Raw genomic sequence first — 16194 nt, 5'->3', positions numbered from 1 at the left:
CCATAGACTCACAGGAATTGTGTAAAGTTTCCCAAATAGTGCTAGGAATAGCAATGCATGTCCCCTTTAAAAAATGTATAAAATATTAAATTTTTTCTTTTTTTAATCTCGAAGCTTCGAATTAAAACCGAATCTCAGCCCCGAAGCTTCGACGGCCAAAAAAAGCTTTGAGGGTCAGCCCATGCGTGTGTCGCTGCATGACGACATTGTCAATGTGTGCAATGAATAAAGACTTCTTCAAAAGTCCTGTTTAATTTAATCTTTTTTAGATAGTAGTATAACATAGTACATACAGTACATACACTACAGTAGATGGTAGTATAGGTATAGTAGCATAGCACATAGTAGTATAGGCATAGTACCATAGCACATAGTAGGTATTAGTTTGGCATAGTAGATAGTATAGTAGTAGAGACTAAGGCTGCACAATTCTTGCTAAAATGTGAATCACGATTTTTCTCCCTAAGAATTGAGATCACGATTCTCTCACACGATTCTTATTTTTCAATAAAAACATTTATTGCACTCTTTCTTAAACAGACAACATAACATATGAAAGTGCTTGACTTAAACTTAAAAGTCTCTTGTAACATACAAAATAACTTGAGTTTCTTTTCCTCTCTATTACACGCGTGCGTTGCAGCACTTTGCTCTCGTCAGTCAGCTCAGGGCGTCATTTGACAAGCGTGCATCATTTGACAAGCGCTCCGTCAAATGACCACTTTCGGTTAACTTCTGACCTTTGTCCCAAGTCTAGCGTCAGAATGTTATGAAGTGGACGGCCATTTTGGATAATCACGCTGTTTTTACCGGTACACACATTACAAAATTCATTCACAAATTTTGTGTGATTTTTATAAACTTTGGACTGTGTGACTATAAGACTTCGGGCTATGGAACCGTTGTGTTGTCCAGCTCCTACCTCTCATCTGGAACCAAAAACAGGAATCTGGCGACAAGTCAACACAAAAATAAGAAAATATATTGAATGTTGAATTAATAACATGTTTTGCTTTACATCGTGTAAGTGTGATTGATATCGCAACTGGGATTGTTCCGAAGCAAGTAAGTCAACACATGAATGCAGCGTGACATGAATGCATAGGGGAATAGGAGAGAGTGCTTTAATGCAACTGATCTCCTCCATTTTGACGCAAATGCAAATACATCAGAATCGTTGTCTTTTTTAAATGAGATTGCATGAGTCTATGAATCGAGATCGCGATTTTCTTTATGATTAATCATGCAGCCCTATTATAGACAATGACATTTTGTAGCAGATCTAGGTAGAACACTTATACCAACAGCAGCACGCTCTCTCAGATCTAGGTAGAAGTTATACCAACAGCAGCACGCTCTCTAAGATCTAGGTAGAACACTTATACCAACTAGGGATGGGTACCTTTCACATTTGAACCGATACCGGTACCGGTACCTGTGAATCGATACCGGTACCCAATGGTACCTTTTTTCGGTACTTTAGTCTCAAGAAATTAAATTTACCTACCTCAGTCGTAAAAAAAAAATATCCAAACTTCAAATAACTACAATTTCGACAGTTTTCGGCTTGTCATTGCTCCGACTGCTTTGTTGTTGAATCAAGTCAAATCCTAGATAAGCATATATTGTGCATGTGAACGTTGACATGAAAAAAAAAGTAAAAAAAAAAAAAGTAAAAAAGAAAACAATAATTTTTTTTTTTTTTGGTTTCTCACTTGATTCGATACTCTGTAGTACCGACGTGTTTCGGTTCGGTACCTCAAAAGTACCGAATTCGGTACCCATCCCTAATACCAACAGCATCACGCTCTCTAAGATCTAGGTAGAACACTTATACCAACAGCAGCACGCTCTAAGATCTAGGTGGACCACTTATACCAACATCAGCATGCTCTCTAAGATCTAGGTAGAACATTTATACCAACAGCAGCATGCTCTCTAAGATCTAGGTAGAACACTTGTACCAACAGCAGCATGCTCTCTAAGATCTAGGTAGAACACTTATACCAACAGCAGCACGCTCTCTAAGATCTAGGTAGAACACTTATACCAACAGCAGCACGCTCTCTCAGGAACTGGTTCTCAGAGTGGGAGGGGGTCCAGGTGGTCCCTAGCTAAATGAGTGGGTCCAGGTGGTCCCCAGCTAAATGAGTGGGTCCAGGTGGTCCCCAGCTAAATGAGCGGGTCCAGGTGGTCCCCAGCTACATGAGGAATAGTTTAATTCCATTCATATTTTATTCACTAGAATAGCCCAAGGACAGAATGTATAAGAATGACTTTTCAGATCATAGGTTTCACTCTGTTGTCTCCACATTAGAGACCGTTGTGGAATTCTGGAATAATTCATATCTAACAACAAACTAAATGATCTTATCAAATGGGGGTCCCTGACCTATTTGGTATCAATGTGAAGGTCCTTGACATGAAAGATGTTGACCACCGCTCAAAGGTTTTCAAACATATTGGTGATGGTCAGAGATACCACCATGCCAGCACATAGTATTTGATTGTGCTGAAATGATATTCATTACTTCCAAAATCACATGGGAGGTTGTAATGTAATGCAACTAACATTTACAAATTCAAAGTGACCTTTATTTTATTGTAAAATGGCCAACATTGCCAATACCAAGAATAGTATATTTTTGGTTATTTCTTCTGTTCAAAAGGTAGTAGTTGAACTTCATTAATATCAATAACTGGACTTTGGAGAAGTCTTTATTCGGCATGCAGACACATGCGATGGGCGGCACACACACAGGAACACACACACATATGATGCAATTAGTTGCGTCGCCGAAGCAATTGAGTCTCTGCACTTGACCCATAGTAGTTGAACTTGTGTTCAGTTAAGTAATTCACTACTCCTGTATATACAGCCAGTCCCACTCCCAGTCCCTAACACTGTGGTAAGTCAAGTCAAGTCAAGTAATTTATTTATATAGCACGTTTAAAAGCCCAGGAGCCAACCAAAGTGCTGTACAATCAGAGCTTAAAATCAATGTCCTAATATAAAATACACAAATACAAAAATATAAAAAGGCACAGCAGGACAAGACAGTACATTCAGAGAGTAGGACAATAAGACAACACACGAATAGGGGAACACAAAGTACAGTAGCACACAGGGGACAGAGGAGCATAATAAGAGATACAAGAGGGAGGGGGCAGGATAAAATTACATGGGAGTGTGTGAGTTAGGGTGTGGGAGAATCAGGGTTTATTGAAGGCCAGGGAATAGAAGTGGGTTTTTAGACGGGCCTTAAATGTCTCCAGTGAGGGGGCAGATCGGATCTCCAGGGGAAGCTGGTTCCATAGCTTGGGGGCCACGGCCTTGAAGGAGCGATCGCCTCTCTTTTTGAGTCTGGTGCGGGGGGGGACCAGCCGAGCCTGGTTGGAGGATCTTAGTGACCTGGGTGCTGCGTAGGGGGTGATGAGTTCGGTGATGTATAAGGGTGCTGCACCCGATAGTGCTTTAAAGGTGAGGAGGAGGATTTTAAAGTCTATTCTAAATGGGACTGGGAGCCAGTGTAGGGAGGCTAGGACTGGTGTGATGTGCTCTCTCTTTCTGGTACCGGTAAGGAACCTAGCTGCAGAGTGCTGGACCATTTTGAGGCGGGACATGGCTGTCTGACTGATGCCGGTGTAGAGGGCATTGCAGTAGTCAAGGCGTGAGGTTATGAATGCATTGACTACCGTTTCCAGGTCAACGGGTGAGAGGATTGGTTTAATTTTACTGATGTTGCGGAGTTGAAAGAAGCATGATTTGACTACGGCATTTACCTGCCGGTCGAATTTGAGCTCTGGGTCAAAGATTACACCCAGGCTCTTGACGTGGGGTTTGAGGTGGGTGGAGAGTTGTCCTAGGCTGTTGGAGAGTGTTTTGGTGGAAGAGGGGGGGCCAAACAAAATGATCTCCGTTTTATTTTCATTTAGCTGTAAGAAGTTGAGGGCCATCCAGCTTTGTATGTCCCTAAGACAGGTTTTAAGAGAGTCTAGGTTAGCTGTGTCAGAGGGGTTGAGGGGAAGGTAGATTTGGGAGTCATCGGCATAAAAGTGATATGAAATGTTGTGTTTCTGGATGATTTCGGCCAGGGGGAGCATGTAGATGGAGAAGAGTATGGGGGCCAGGATGGAACCTTGGGGGACCCCATACGGTAGACTAGCTGTGGGGGAGGAGTGTCCACCCAAACTGACCGAAAAGGAGCGGCCGCTCAAGTAGGATGCGAACCAGTTTAGGGCAGACCCCCTAATACCTAGCCTGTGTTCGAGACGATCGACCAGGGTGGAGTGGTCGACCGTGTCGAACGCGGCAGAGAGGTCCAGGAGGAGGAGCATGGCACAGCTACCTGAGTCGATGGTGAGAAGCAGGTCATTGTAAATTTTGACTAGCGCTGTCTCAGTGCTGTGCCCTGCCCTGAAACCTGACTGGAATTTGTCTAGGAGGTTGTTGTGATGTAGGAAGGGGAGGAGCTGTGCCAGGACAGCCTTTTCTAAAATCTTAGATAGGAAGGGTAATTTGGATATGGGCCTGTAATTATTGAAAAGAGCAGGGTCTAGGTTAGGTTTTTTTAGGAGGGGCTCAACCATGGCGTGCTTAAGGGAGGAGGGAACAGAGCCAGATTCCAGAGAGCTGTTTATGATAGACAAAATACTGGGGCCTACTATGTCCATGGAGTCTTTTAGAAGATGGGTAGGGAGGGCATCAAGGGGGGATGTGACAGTCCGCATGCCTGCCACCAGCTCTCTGAGAGTGGTTAGAGAGATGGGTTGGAAGTTGTTCAAAAGAGCTGGGCAGGAGGGGTGGGAGGGAGGGGGAAGTGGGCAGGAGGGCTGGGCAGGAGGGGGGGCCGGGCAGGGGGGCTGGGTAGGAGGGGGGGTGGAGGAGGACGATGAGATGGCTAATCTAATGGTTTCCACCTTCCTAATGAAGAAGTTTAGGAATTCTTCACATTTGGAGGGGGAGGCATCGGGGCAGGGGGCGGGAGGAGGGGAGGTGAAAGAATTAATGGTCGAAAAAAGGACTCTGGGATTGTGACAATTTTTGGCAATTATTTCTGAGAAGTGCCTTTCTCTCGCCACCTTAACTGCCTCTTGATACTGTTTGAGGTGATGTTTAAGGATCTCATAGTGGATCTGCAGTTTATTGTGTTTCCACCTGCGCTCGGCCTGTCTGCACTGTCTCCTTAAAGCTCTGGTGTTCTCATCAAGCCAGGGCTGAGATCTAGGTCTGGGCCTTTTGAGTTTAAGGGGGGCGACAGAGTCGAGTATGGCGGAGCATGAAGAATTGAACATTGAGATAAGGATCTCAGTGCTGTGCTGGGCAGGAGAGGCCTCAATACTGCAGGTGTTAGGGGCAGCTATATAGGCATCACGGAACTTAATGGCAGTGGAGGGGTTAATGTGGCGAGAGGAACGCGCTGGGACAATAGCTTTGGAAATGGGGACAAAACACAGAGCATCAAAAGAGATCAGTGAATGGTCTGAGAGGACTGGGTCATCTATTTCCATGTTGTCGATGGAGAAACCTGCTGTTAAAACTAAATCTAAAATGTGGCCGAGTTTGTGTGTTGGGGAATTAACATGTAGGCTAAAATTAAGAGACTCAATTAAGTGCAGGAATTCCTTCACATGGGGTTTATTTGGGCAGCATACGTGAACATTAAAATCGCCGAGCAGTAAAACTTTATCATAGCTGGGCATTGTCTGTGATAGGAGAACGGACAGTTCAGAGATAAAGTCACTTAGTGAGTTGCCGGGGGGACGGTAGACCAGGATAATCAGTAGTGGATTCAGGAGTCCGACTTTGATTAGCTGCACTTCAAAACTCTTGACAGGATCCGATTTTAGAGCGAGACAATTAAAATGTTTTTTAAAAACAGCAGCTATGCCGCCTCCGCCGCCTCCTGTGAGACGAGGGGTGTTAATAAAATCGCAGTCCGGGGGACAAAGTTGAATGAGAGGAGTAGGCTGCTCACCAGTCCGTATCCACGTTTCAACCACCAGGAGAAAATCCAGTTTGCGGTCCGTAAAGAGAGCGTTCAAGTTGAAGGCCTTGTTTGTCAGCGAGCGAGCGTTGAATAGGGCCAGCCGCAGGGGGGCGGGAGGGGAGCTCCCGGGAGGCTGCACCTGTAGCAGGGAGCGGAGGCTATGGGGGTTGGCGCCGCGACATCCATTTGGCCTCCATGGGCGATGAAAGTTACCAGGGAGAGACAGACTCTGGGCTGGGCCGGTGAATGAAAGCCGGCTGGGAATAATTACACACACCGGGTTGGACGATCGGCGGGGCGGGGTTCTCTGGAACTCCACGGGCACCAGGTAGGAGCGACAGGTGTTTTTCCATTTGGCCGCTGCGCCTCCTCGTTTTCTCCGCTTCCTCGAACGTATTTTGCGAAGGGGGACAGCGAGGCACGGACGTATTAGTTCGGCTGGTAGTTTGGCCAGCCAGGGGTGGGGAAGAATCCTTTCTCCCGGTGATCTCTCCATGAAATCCCCACCACGGAGGTCCATAAAGCAGTCACGGATATCCAGGAGTAGTTGTCGGTCGTAGATTATTTTTGTTGGATGGATACGAGACACAAACCAAACGAGGACAAACAGTGATATTAGGACGCAGCGGCAGGCAGCCGAAAACAGTGGCGCAGCCATCCTACTCAGCTGTCATAAATAGCTATAAACAGGAGTGGTCTACCGGCAGGTGGACCTTTAGCCCTCCACAGAGTGGTCAAGGCTGCGAGGAGGATCACTGGAGCTAGCCTTCCAGATGTCTCCAGTCTTCACCTCCCGCTGCCTACGTCGTGTGAATAACATCCTACCAGTACCACCCAGCACACCATCTGATCTTTTCCATCTTTTTCAACTGCTGCCCTCTGGTCAGGGACCGAAACTAAAGCCTGCCGCCCGCCAGGGGCGGTCTGTTTTTACCTTTGGCGCATGACACTTAGAGGGCTGCCCGCCGTGTGGCGTGTAGACGTGTAGTTCATAGATACTCTTGTGCGAGTACAGATTATAGCCGCTCTCGTCTTTTTTTTCTCCGCCGCGAGATCGTTAAAAAACTACAAGTCCCACATTGCACTCAAGTCAACGGTCCAATCACAGTAGAGTGACGTGACTGGTTTCATGAGAAAAAAAAAGCAAATGACCAATCGGAAGCTCCCATTTGGCTTGTTTACTTCCGTCTGCTCTAATCTATATCGGACCTCCATGAGCTAACGTTACTGTTTAAACAATGACCCAGTCAACTATTCACTTTTAGTTTAATACATGACGAGGCATTGTCTAACGGTATCTAGCTGGCTAGCTACTGATAGCTGCTGATATCAACAAATGCTCCAGCAATAGTCTACTCGAGTGCATAATACCTCCGTTCCCTCGTTAGCTAGCTTAGCTAGCTCACGTTAGATCCACCTGTCCCAGTAAACTAAATTGTCTTAACGTTATCTACCGGGCTAGCAGTAGCTACAGATAGCTCCTGATATCAATGTCTTATAACATTGATTGAATGCGTATTCTAGCTGAGGGCATGTTGAATGTGATTTGACAAAAGAACCGTAACGTTAAATAGCGTCCAGCTGCATCGCCGGAGAATCCTTGCATGCTGAATGTAGGGTCTAGCTGAATATAGGGTCTAGCTGCAGGGCCGGAGAATCCTTGCTGGAGCTGGAGGCTACTCAAGTATACACACAGACAGTGGAGCTGTTTGCAGATAGCAAGCATTTTGACTTATTGCGTGGTGGCGATGTCTCGCAGATAATACAACTACAAGTATGATTATATAATATATATTTTATTTAAAAAAGATTTTTTTATATAAAATATATATATATATATTTTGTAATCAAAAAAAAATTGGCAGGTAAGAAATATGCTTGGCGGGTAGACTCTTCCCATCTACCCGCCACTGGCCGGTGAGTCAAAAAGTTAATTTCGCTCCCTGCCTCTGGTCGAAGGTACAGATCCATCCAGTCCGGTACTACCAGACTGACCAACAGCCTCTATCCACAGGCTGTCAGGCTGCTCAACGATCATCAACTTGCCGCCCCGCACCCCCCTCACTATTCCATCCATTGCAAGCCAACGCCCCCTCCCCCCCATCCATGAACTCAACTGGACTGTCACTGTATTATTTATTTGCACTAGCACTATTGCACTTTGGACATTGATGTTATATTATTATTATTGAGGACATTGGGACATTGATATTATATTATTATTGATATTATTATTTTGCACATGCTATATTCAGTTGTTTGTATGCCAGTGGTGATGCTCTAAACTCAATTTCGTTGTACCAACAATGACAATAAAGATTCTATTATATTATATTCTATAGCGGCCAACAGAACCAATACTGGACATTAAACGTGTGTTGTCGGGCCTTACAAATACATTTGATACCGTTGTACAAAAGTTACCTGGACTACAGCAGCTCCATCTGCAAACCTGGCAAACCTCCCAGTGGAGATCTGCAGGTTCCTAAAACAGAAAGAATGGAAAGAAACAAATCTGAGATCCGCTAAAATATCATAATGCGTGTGTGTGTGTCAAAAACCAAATTAATGGTTGTTGCTGTAACGTAACACATCTAGCTAAGAAAAGTTTTACAGTAGAGAAGTGAAATTCTTGTTTCTTGGCTCCTCAGCAGCACACAGTAGTAGGCTACAGACATTAAGAACAGTGTAAACAATACAAACTACTACTAGAATAGCATAGTAGTATAGTATTAACAAATTAAATATAACAATTATAATAACAACGATCCGTGTACTGTGTGCGAAAAATAGCAAATATAGCAGATATTAAATATCAATTATATGTGGACAATGTGGAACGCCCTACCCAAAGCTGTAAAGGAATGTGAATCCCTACCCACATTCAAAACCGCTCTTAAAGAGCACCTACGGGAGGCTGCAATTCGAAACTGGCCACCGTAAATGCCCAAACCCCCCACCACCTCCTAATAGACAGTCTCCTCCCCACCGCATGTATATATTCTCTCCCCGCTGTATGTATATTTCTCTCCCACCCACCCACCCCCTCCAAATGTACAGTCTCCTCCACACCGTATGTATATTTCTCTCTCTCCCACCCACCCACCACCTCCAATGTAAATTACCCAGTATGGTTGTCAATATACCAATGTACCCAACCCCCCCCCCACACAACCCCACCCAACCTCCTCCAATGTACAGTTTCTACGTTTGTACTCCCTTTTCTTGACTCTTTTTGTATCACAAACAGTACTGTATTTGCAAATCTGGTATGTCATAAATGTATAGATGTAGCAGTACTGTCTATCTGTATGTCATGTATGTCATATATGTCCTGATGAATTGAAAATGGGGGACCCTGATGTAAACAAGACGAAAGTCTTTCTCTGGTCTGCATCCCCTTAACAATTGTGTGTATTGAGCTGTACTGTATTGTACCCATTCTGCAATCTGTTAATAAAGTTTTCAATCAATCAATCAATCACCCCCTCCTAATGTACAGTCCCCTCCCCATCATATGTATATACTCTGTCAGGATCTATGGGTAACAGTGCTGTATATTTGAATACCGTTTATGTCACAAATGTATCAGTACTAGTCCCTATGCCATAAATGTCATGTATGTTGTGTATGTCATAAATGTCGATATGAATTGAAAATGGGGGACCCTGATGTAAACAAGACAAACGTCTTTCTCTGGTCTGCATCCCCTTAACAATTGTGTTTATTGAGCCGTACTGTATTGTACCCATTCTGCAATCTGTTAAAACGTTTTCATTCATTCAGACTGTGTGCGAAAAATAAAATAGCAAATATAGCGTATATTAAATATCAGTCAGTAGCAGCGACAGCTACAAGGTAACTTTAAACCACGACGACTACGGGTTCACAGTGTGCTTATCTCAATACACGTAACGTTAAGAAAAACTGAATATTCAAAGAAAAGTGATAATGTCATGTCTCACTTGTCTCCCAGGTCAACTCCCACTGTCCGTGTTGTTCCGTGTTTACTGTAAACACTCTGGTGACAGAACCTAACATGATGTAAACAAGCCAGCGAGGGAGCGACTCTGAGTAAATACCTCATTATTTTACACGAACAAGACAAATACTACTATGTTTTAAAACAACAGGACAACCCGTTAAATCAAAATGTTTTGCGCATGGGGGCTGCCATCATGGTTGATCACATGTACGGAAGTCCGTTGTGAGGCTAGGTCTTCTGATTGGACACCCGCTGAGCAACTCTTCTTCGTCCTCTTTGGCTTTCCGGCAGTCTAGACGCCCGTCAGCGTATTGCTGCCTCACACTGTTTGTGTTAGGTACTGCACAATACTGTGGCCTTACACCTTATGATGCAGGCCTGTGGCTGCTACTATGGTGGTTCTGGGGTTCTGCAGCTGCATACTATTGGGCCTGTGTCCAAGAAACTCCACTGCACTTTTCTGTTCCTCAGGTTTTAGTATATTCCTCAGTGAGATGCAAGGCAGCCCTGCATACAGTACTGCAGTGAACAGCACACTCCTCTTCGTTGTGTATTTGGCACATTCCATAATCACATGTTGCACAGTTTCTTCTGCCCCACATTCACACGCTGAGCAACTCCCCGCTGCTCTACTTACTTGGGTTTTTTTTTTCTTTCTTTTTTTTAATCTTTATTTCAAACTGTCAAAATACACAGACAATATCAAAAGAACACACCACAATCAGGTACACTGTACAAAGCAAAACGCAGTGACAAACAGAAAAAGACAAAACAAATCTAATGCAAAAAGAAAGAAAGAAAGAAAGAAAGAAAGAAAGAAAGAAAGAAAGAAAGAAAGAAAGAAAGAAAGAAAGAAAGAAAGAAAGAAAGAAAGAAAGAAAGAAAGAAATGTAATCTTATAAATAAATGTGAATTATTATCAGTGAATAAATAAGATAAAATAAGATAATCCTTTATTGATCCCCTAGGAAATTCAGGTGTCAGAGCAGCATAGGGGGGGGGGGTACAGGGTGGGGGATGCATATATTCACAGTACAGTACAATATAGTAATTTAAAATATAATAATAATAATAATAATAATAATAATAATAATAATAATAATAATAATAATAATAATAATAATAATAATAATAATAATAATAATAATAATAATAATAATAATAATAATAATAATAAATAATAATAAAGTAATATAAAAAGTAATAAATAAAGTAATATAAAATAGTAATATAAAAGTACAAACACAAGATAGACCAGTGTCATGAAGTCTCTAGTGCAGGGGTGTCAAACTCATTTTCACAGAGGGCCACATCAGCATTATGGTTGCCCTCAAAGGGCCAAAGACCGTATAAATGTTAATGTAATGTAAAATAAATGTAGCTACACATTTACATATTGTTAAACATGTTGTTTCTGTATTTATTACTTATTCAAGTTATACATATTGCATATGCATTTGCATAAATGTAAAAATATATGTTAGCTTATGTTATTTTAACAAATAATTTTAGTTTATCAGAACCCCATATTACTCCATCAATCAATGATCAAACCATTCAAGTAAATAACAAAGAAGAATATCATCAAATACAAGCTATGACATTAAGTTTGTTCAAAACCTTTTTGTCACAGTCAAGAGGGGCAGAACTAACAACTGTGAGCTGCAAAGAACACGTGGGACAGATGTAGCAGATGTTACAAAAACAAATGGCTGCACACAACCTTGCAGAGGCCATACATCCAACTAATGGAAGATAGTTTAATTAACTTTAATTAACAGATTGCAGAATGGGTACAGTACAGTACAGCTCAATACACACAATTGTTAAGGGGATGCAGACCAGAGAAAGACTTTCGACTTGTTTACATCAGGGTCCCCCATTTTCAATTCGTAATGAAATTGCTATTATGTGTCTGCATGAACACACAACTGTAACTGTACTCAAAAATAACAAAATAAGGGTTGTCTCAGTTCACAACTATATTGGTCAAGTTTTGGGTGGGACTTGTTTGCGTCCCTACAGCTTCTTATTCAATTGAGCGAGATGCTCGGTTATGTCACACAGCCAGTTTGCATCTGACAGTTCAGACAATATTTCTTCAACCCTTTGTTACCTATTCCGCCTGGATCTTTTTTGTATTTTGGGCTGTAAAATTGTCAAAGAATGTCTGAGGAGTAAGTGCTTTTGGCTTTTTTCCTTTGTTACTTCATCAATACCTCAGATGTTCAACATACATGTATGTGTAAGAATGTGTAATAACTAAGGCTGTCAAAGTTAAAGCTTTATTAACGCATTAACCCACAATTATTTTAACACTGCTATTTTTTAACCCAATATTAGTGTACATTTTTTTTTATTATTTTTTTTACCTGAGCTCTTGGGGGGCCACATCAAATGACGTGGCGGGCCGCATTTGGCCCGCGGGCCGTGAGTTTGACACCTATGCTCTAGTGCAAAGAATCAAGATAGAACCAAGGTAGTCGTTGATGTGAGTCTCTAGTTCTCATGTCTCTCTCCTCCTTCTCCCCAGTGGATGTTCCGCTGGTCATGAAGCTGGTTACCAGAGCCAAAGCTTCCACCTGCTCCCTCGACCCCATGCCTACGGTGCTGGTCAAGGCCTGCCTTCCTACCCTCTGCCCCATCATAACGGACATCATCAACTCCTCTCTGTCATCTGGAATAGTTCCCGCCTGTTTCAAAACCGCCTCCATCACTCCCATCCTAAAGAAGCCTGGTCTGGACCCTGAGGTGCTGGATAACTACCGGCCGATCTCCAACCTTCCTTTCCTAAGTAAAACCTTGGAGAGGGCAGTCGCCGCCCAGCTTCATCAACATCTGTCCAACCATGAGCTCTACGAACCCCTTCAGTCAGCCTACCAAGCACATCACAGCACAGAGACCGCCCTCATCAAGATCACTAATGAATGAATGAATGAATGAAAACTTTATTTAACAGATTGCAGAATGGGTACAATACAGTACGGCTCAATACACACAATTGTTAAGGGGATGCAGACCTGAGAAAGACGTTTGTCTTGTTTCCATCAGGGTCCCCCATTTTCAATTCATATAGACATTTATGACATACACAACATACATGACATTTATGGCATAGGGACATATAGGTATTTAGTACTGATACATTTGTGACATAAACGGTATTCAAATATACAGTACTGTTACCCCTAGATCCTGACAGAGTATATACATATGATGGGGAGGGGACTGTACATTAGGAGGGGGTGGGTGGGTGGGAGAGAGATATACATACGGCGGGGAGGGAATATATACATGCGGTGGGGAGGAGACTGTCTATTAGGAGGTGGTGGGGGTTTTGGGCATTTACGGTGGCCAGTTTCGAATTGCAGCCTCCCGTAGGTGCTCTTTAAGAGCGGTTTTGAATGTGGGTAGGGATTCACATTCCTTTACAGCTTTGGGTAGGGCATTCCACATTGATGTGGCATAATTGCGAAACGTATTTAGTCCCTTGTTTGAGCCGAATCTGGGTTTAACATGATTTGTTGAGCTTCCTCTGGTGTAGTGGTTGTGGTATTCACTGACCTTTGGGAAGTATTTTGACATGTACATGGGTACCTTAGTCGTATAGTGTATCTTGTAGACCAGGCCCATTGCAAGTTGCTGTACTCTGTCGTCTACTCTAAGCCATCCTAGGTTGTCAAAGTGGGCAGGGGTGAGGTGGGTTCTGGGGGTAAGGTCAAGTAGTAGTCTGACCATTTTGTTTTGTGATGTTTGTAATTTTGTTTTAAGCGCCTTTGAGGTGCTTTGGTACCATGAGGTGCATGCATAGTCGTAGTACCCTTGAATGAGTGCTCCTGCCAGAATCTTCAGGGTATTCTTGTTTACCAGAGAGGCGATCCGGTACAAGAATCTAGTTCGTTGGTTGACTTTTTTTTATTACATTGGATGCCATTTTGTCACAGGAAAGATTTGCCTCTAGGATGGAACCCAGGTAGGTAATTTCGTCTTTCCTTGTGACAATATTGTCACCCACTGCAACTGAGAAGCCGTCGGTCTTGCTGAGTTTGTTATTTGAACCGAAGAGAATGGACTCTGTTTTGCCCATGTCTAATGATAGTTTGTTATCAGCGAGCCATGCAGATTTTGCCTAGTTCCGAGCTGAGGGTTTTTTCAACCTGCAACTTGTTCTTGTCAGAGACCAGCAGGGCTGAGTCGTCCGCAAACAGGAACAAGTTGCAGTCACAGGCTGACGACATGTTATTTGCATAAATTAGGAAGAGTAGCGGTCCTAGTATGCTTCCTTGTGGAACACCACAGCTCACTGTGAGGGGGGGGGATAGAGTACCGTTTACCTCTACCATCTGTTCTCTCCCCTCCAGGTAGGATTGCATCCAGCTCACTGATAAGCTATCAAAACCAATTGCTTTTAGCTTGTCAATCAGAATGGAGTGATTGACAGTGTCGAAGGCCTTTTGTAGGTCCAGCATGACCATGCCGCAGTATTTGCCCGCGTCCACCTCTTGTTTGATGTGGTCGTTCAAATAGAGGAGGCATGTGTCAGTGGAGTGGGACGTTCTGAAGCCAGATTGGAATTCGTAGATTAGATTTTTTTCCGCCAGGTACTTTTCGACCTGTTCGAAGACTATTTTCTCCATGACTTTCGAGATGGAGGTAAGAATAGAAACAGGGCGGTAGTTGCCTGGGTCTAATTTGCTGCCCTTTTTGTGCAGAGGGGTCACTCTCGCAATTTTGAAGTCCTTGGGGACGTGTCCCTGTTTTATAGAGAGGTTTATTATGTGAGTGATGACTGGGGTGATGGCGGCTGCTGCGTCTCTGAGGAATTTGGAGGGGATGTTGTCATGGCCAGTGGCCTTGTTAGGTTGGAGGGCGCTCAATCTTTTGAGTACCTCATCGGTTGTTACCATTTCAAGTTTGAAGTCGTCTTTGTGGACCCCTAGGTTTTTGTAGTATGCTACTATGTGTTCTACCCCATAATGCCCTGAGTGGGAGGGTAGTTTGTTTACCAGTGTTGTGGCTATGTTTGTGAAGAAGATGTTTAAGTAATTGGCTACATCCAGCTTGTCTGTGATGAGCGTGTTGTCCGTCTTTATGTTTATGTTTGAGAATCTGGTTTTAAGTTTTTTACTGCAGCCTAGTATACGTTCATATACGTTCTTTAACCGTGATATGACCGCGGTTACACCAGCTGGAATTAACGAAAACGGCAAGACCACCTCCCTTCCTCTTACCGCTCTGTTTATTCCTGTCAGCTTGTACTACGGTGAACCCCTGTTGTTCCACGCTGCTGTCCGGGATGTTGCCATTCAGCCAGGACTCTGTGAAGCACAATAAACTACCTTCTCTGTATTCCTGCTGGTTATTAACCAGGGCTGAGAGCTCATCTATTTTGTTGACCAGCGACCGCACGTTACCCATAACAACGGAGGGCAGGTAAGGCTTGAATCTTCTCTTCTGCCTTGTCTTCCTCTCCTTTACGGTCACACCAGCTCTATTGCCCCGTCTGCAAATCCTGATTTCTTTAGGTAAATTCCTCAGTGGTGCTGCGGCTCTATCCTTGAAACAGAGTAGCTCCTCTCTCGAATACACAACAGTGTTGCTGGCTCTGTTGTCGTTGGCAACAACAATATCTGTTATGGTTTGTAACCGACCCCAATCGCACAACACAAGACAGGTATGAGAGTAAGCCAAGAACTGGGCATTTATTGAAACACACAGAAAACGGCACTGTCCCTTTAAGGGAGAACACAAAATACTGGATAACAAGAATGGGAAAGGTACAGTGCCTTTAAGAGGCGAGCTGGCTAAGGGGAAGGCAAAGGGAAGGCTAACGGAACAGGGCCGGGGCAAGGGACAAGGCAGGAAACAGGGAGGACTAGGAGGACTGGACAGGGAGGACTAGGAGGACTAGAGAGGGGAAACAGGGACAGAGGCCCGCGGAGGCGGGCTGGGGACAGGGAGGACTAGGAGGACAAGAGAGGGGAAACAGGGACAGAGGCTCGCGGAGGCGGGCTGGGGAGAGGGAGGACTGGAAGGACTAGACAGGGAGGACTAGGAGGACTAGACGGACTGGACGGACTGGACAGGGAGGACTAGAGAAAACAGGGTAAGGCCTTGGAACAGGGCGAGGGCTGGAGCTGCTTAAAGGGACAGAGAAAACAGACAAAGCCTGGGATTAAAGCATTAATGAATGTTGCTGCTCTGCAGCTTCTCCCGGGA

At 43.9% G+C, this 16194-nt stretch overlaps 1 protein-coding gene across 1 annotated transcript in view; it reads right to left on the bottom strand.

The window, feature by feature from the left end:
• Nucleotides 1–10169, bottom strand: part of pnpt1 (polyribonucleotide nucleotidyltransferase 1) — a 127872-nt gene extending 117703 nt beyond the window's left edge. Inside the window, exons 1-2 of the mRNA XM_084320028.1 lie at nucleotides 9956–10169; nucleotides 8415–8475 (exon numbers count right to left, since the gene is read on the bottom strand). Of these exons, the coding sequence (XP_084176154.1) occupies nucleotides 8415–8475; nucleotides 9956–10077 (183 nt within the window). The 5' untranslated portion in view covers nucleotides 10078–10169. The remainder of the gene's footprint in view (nucleotides 1–8414; nucleotides 8476–9955) is intronic.
• Between the last annotated feature and the right edge of the window lie 6025 nt (nucleotides 10170–16194).

The sequence above is a fragment of the Notolepis coatsorum genome (genome assembly GCF_963971535.1).
Source record: "Notolepis coatsorum genome assembly, chromosome: 8".
In the NCBI taxonomy this organism is placed as follows: domain Eukaryota; kingdom Metazoa; phylum Chordata; class Actinopteri; order Aulopiformes; family Paralepididae; genus Notolepis; species Notolepis coatsorum.
This window is presented reverse-complemented; position numbering and strand designations above follow the sequence as displayed.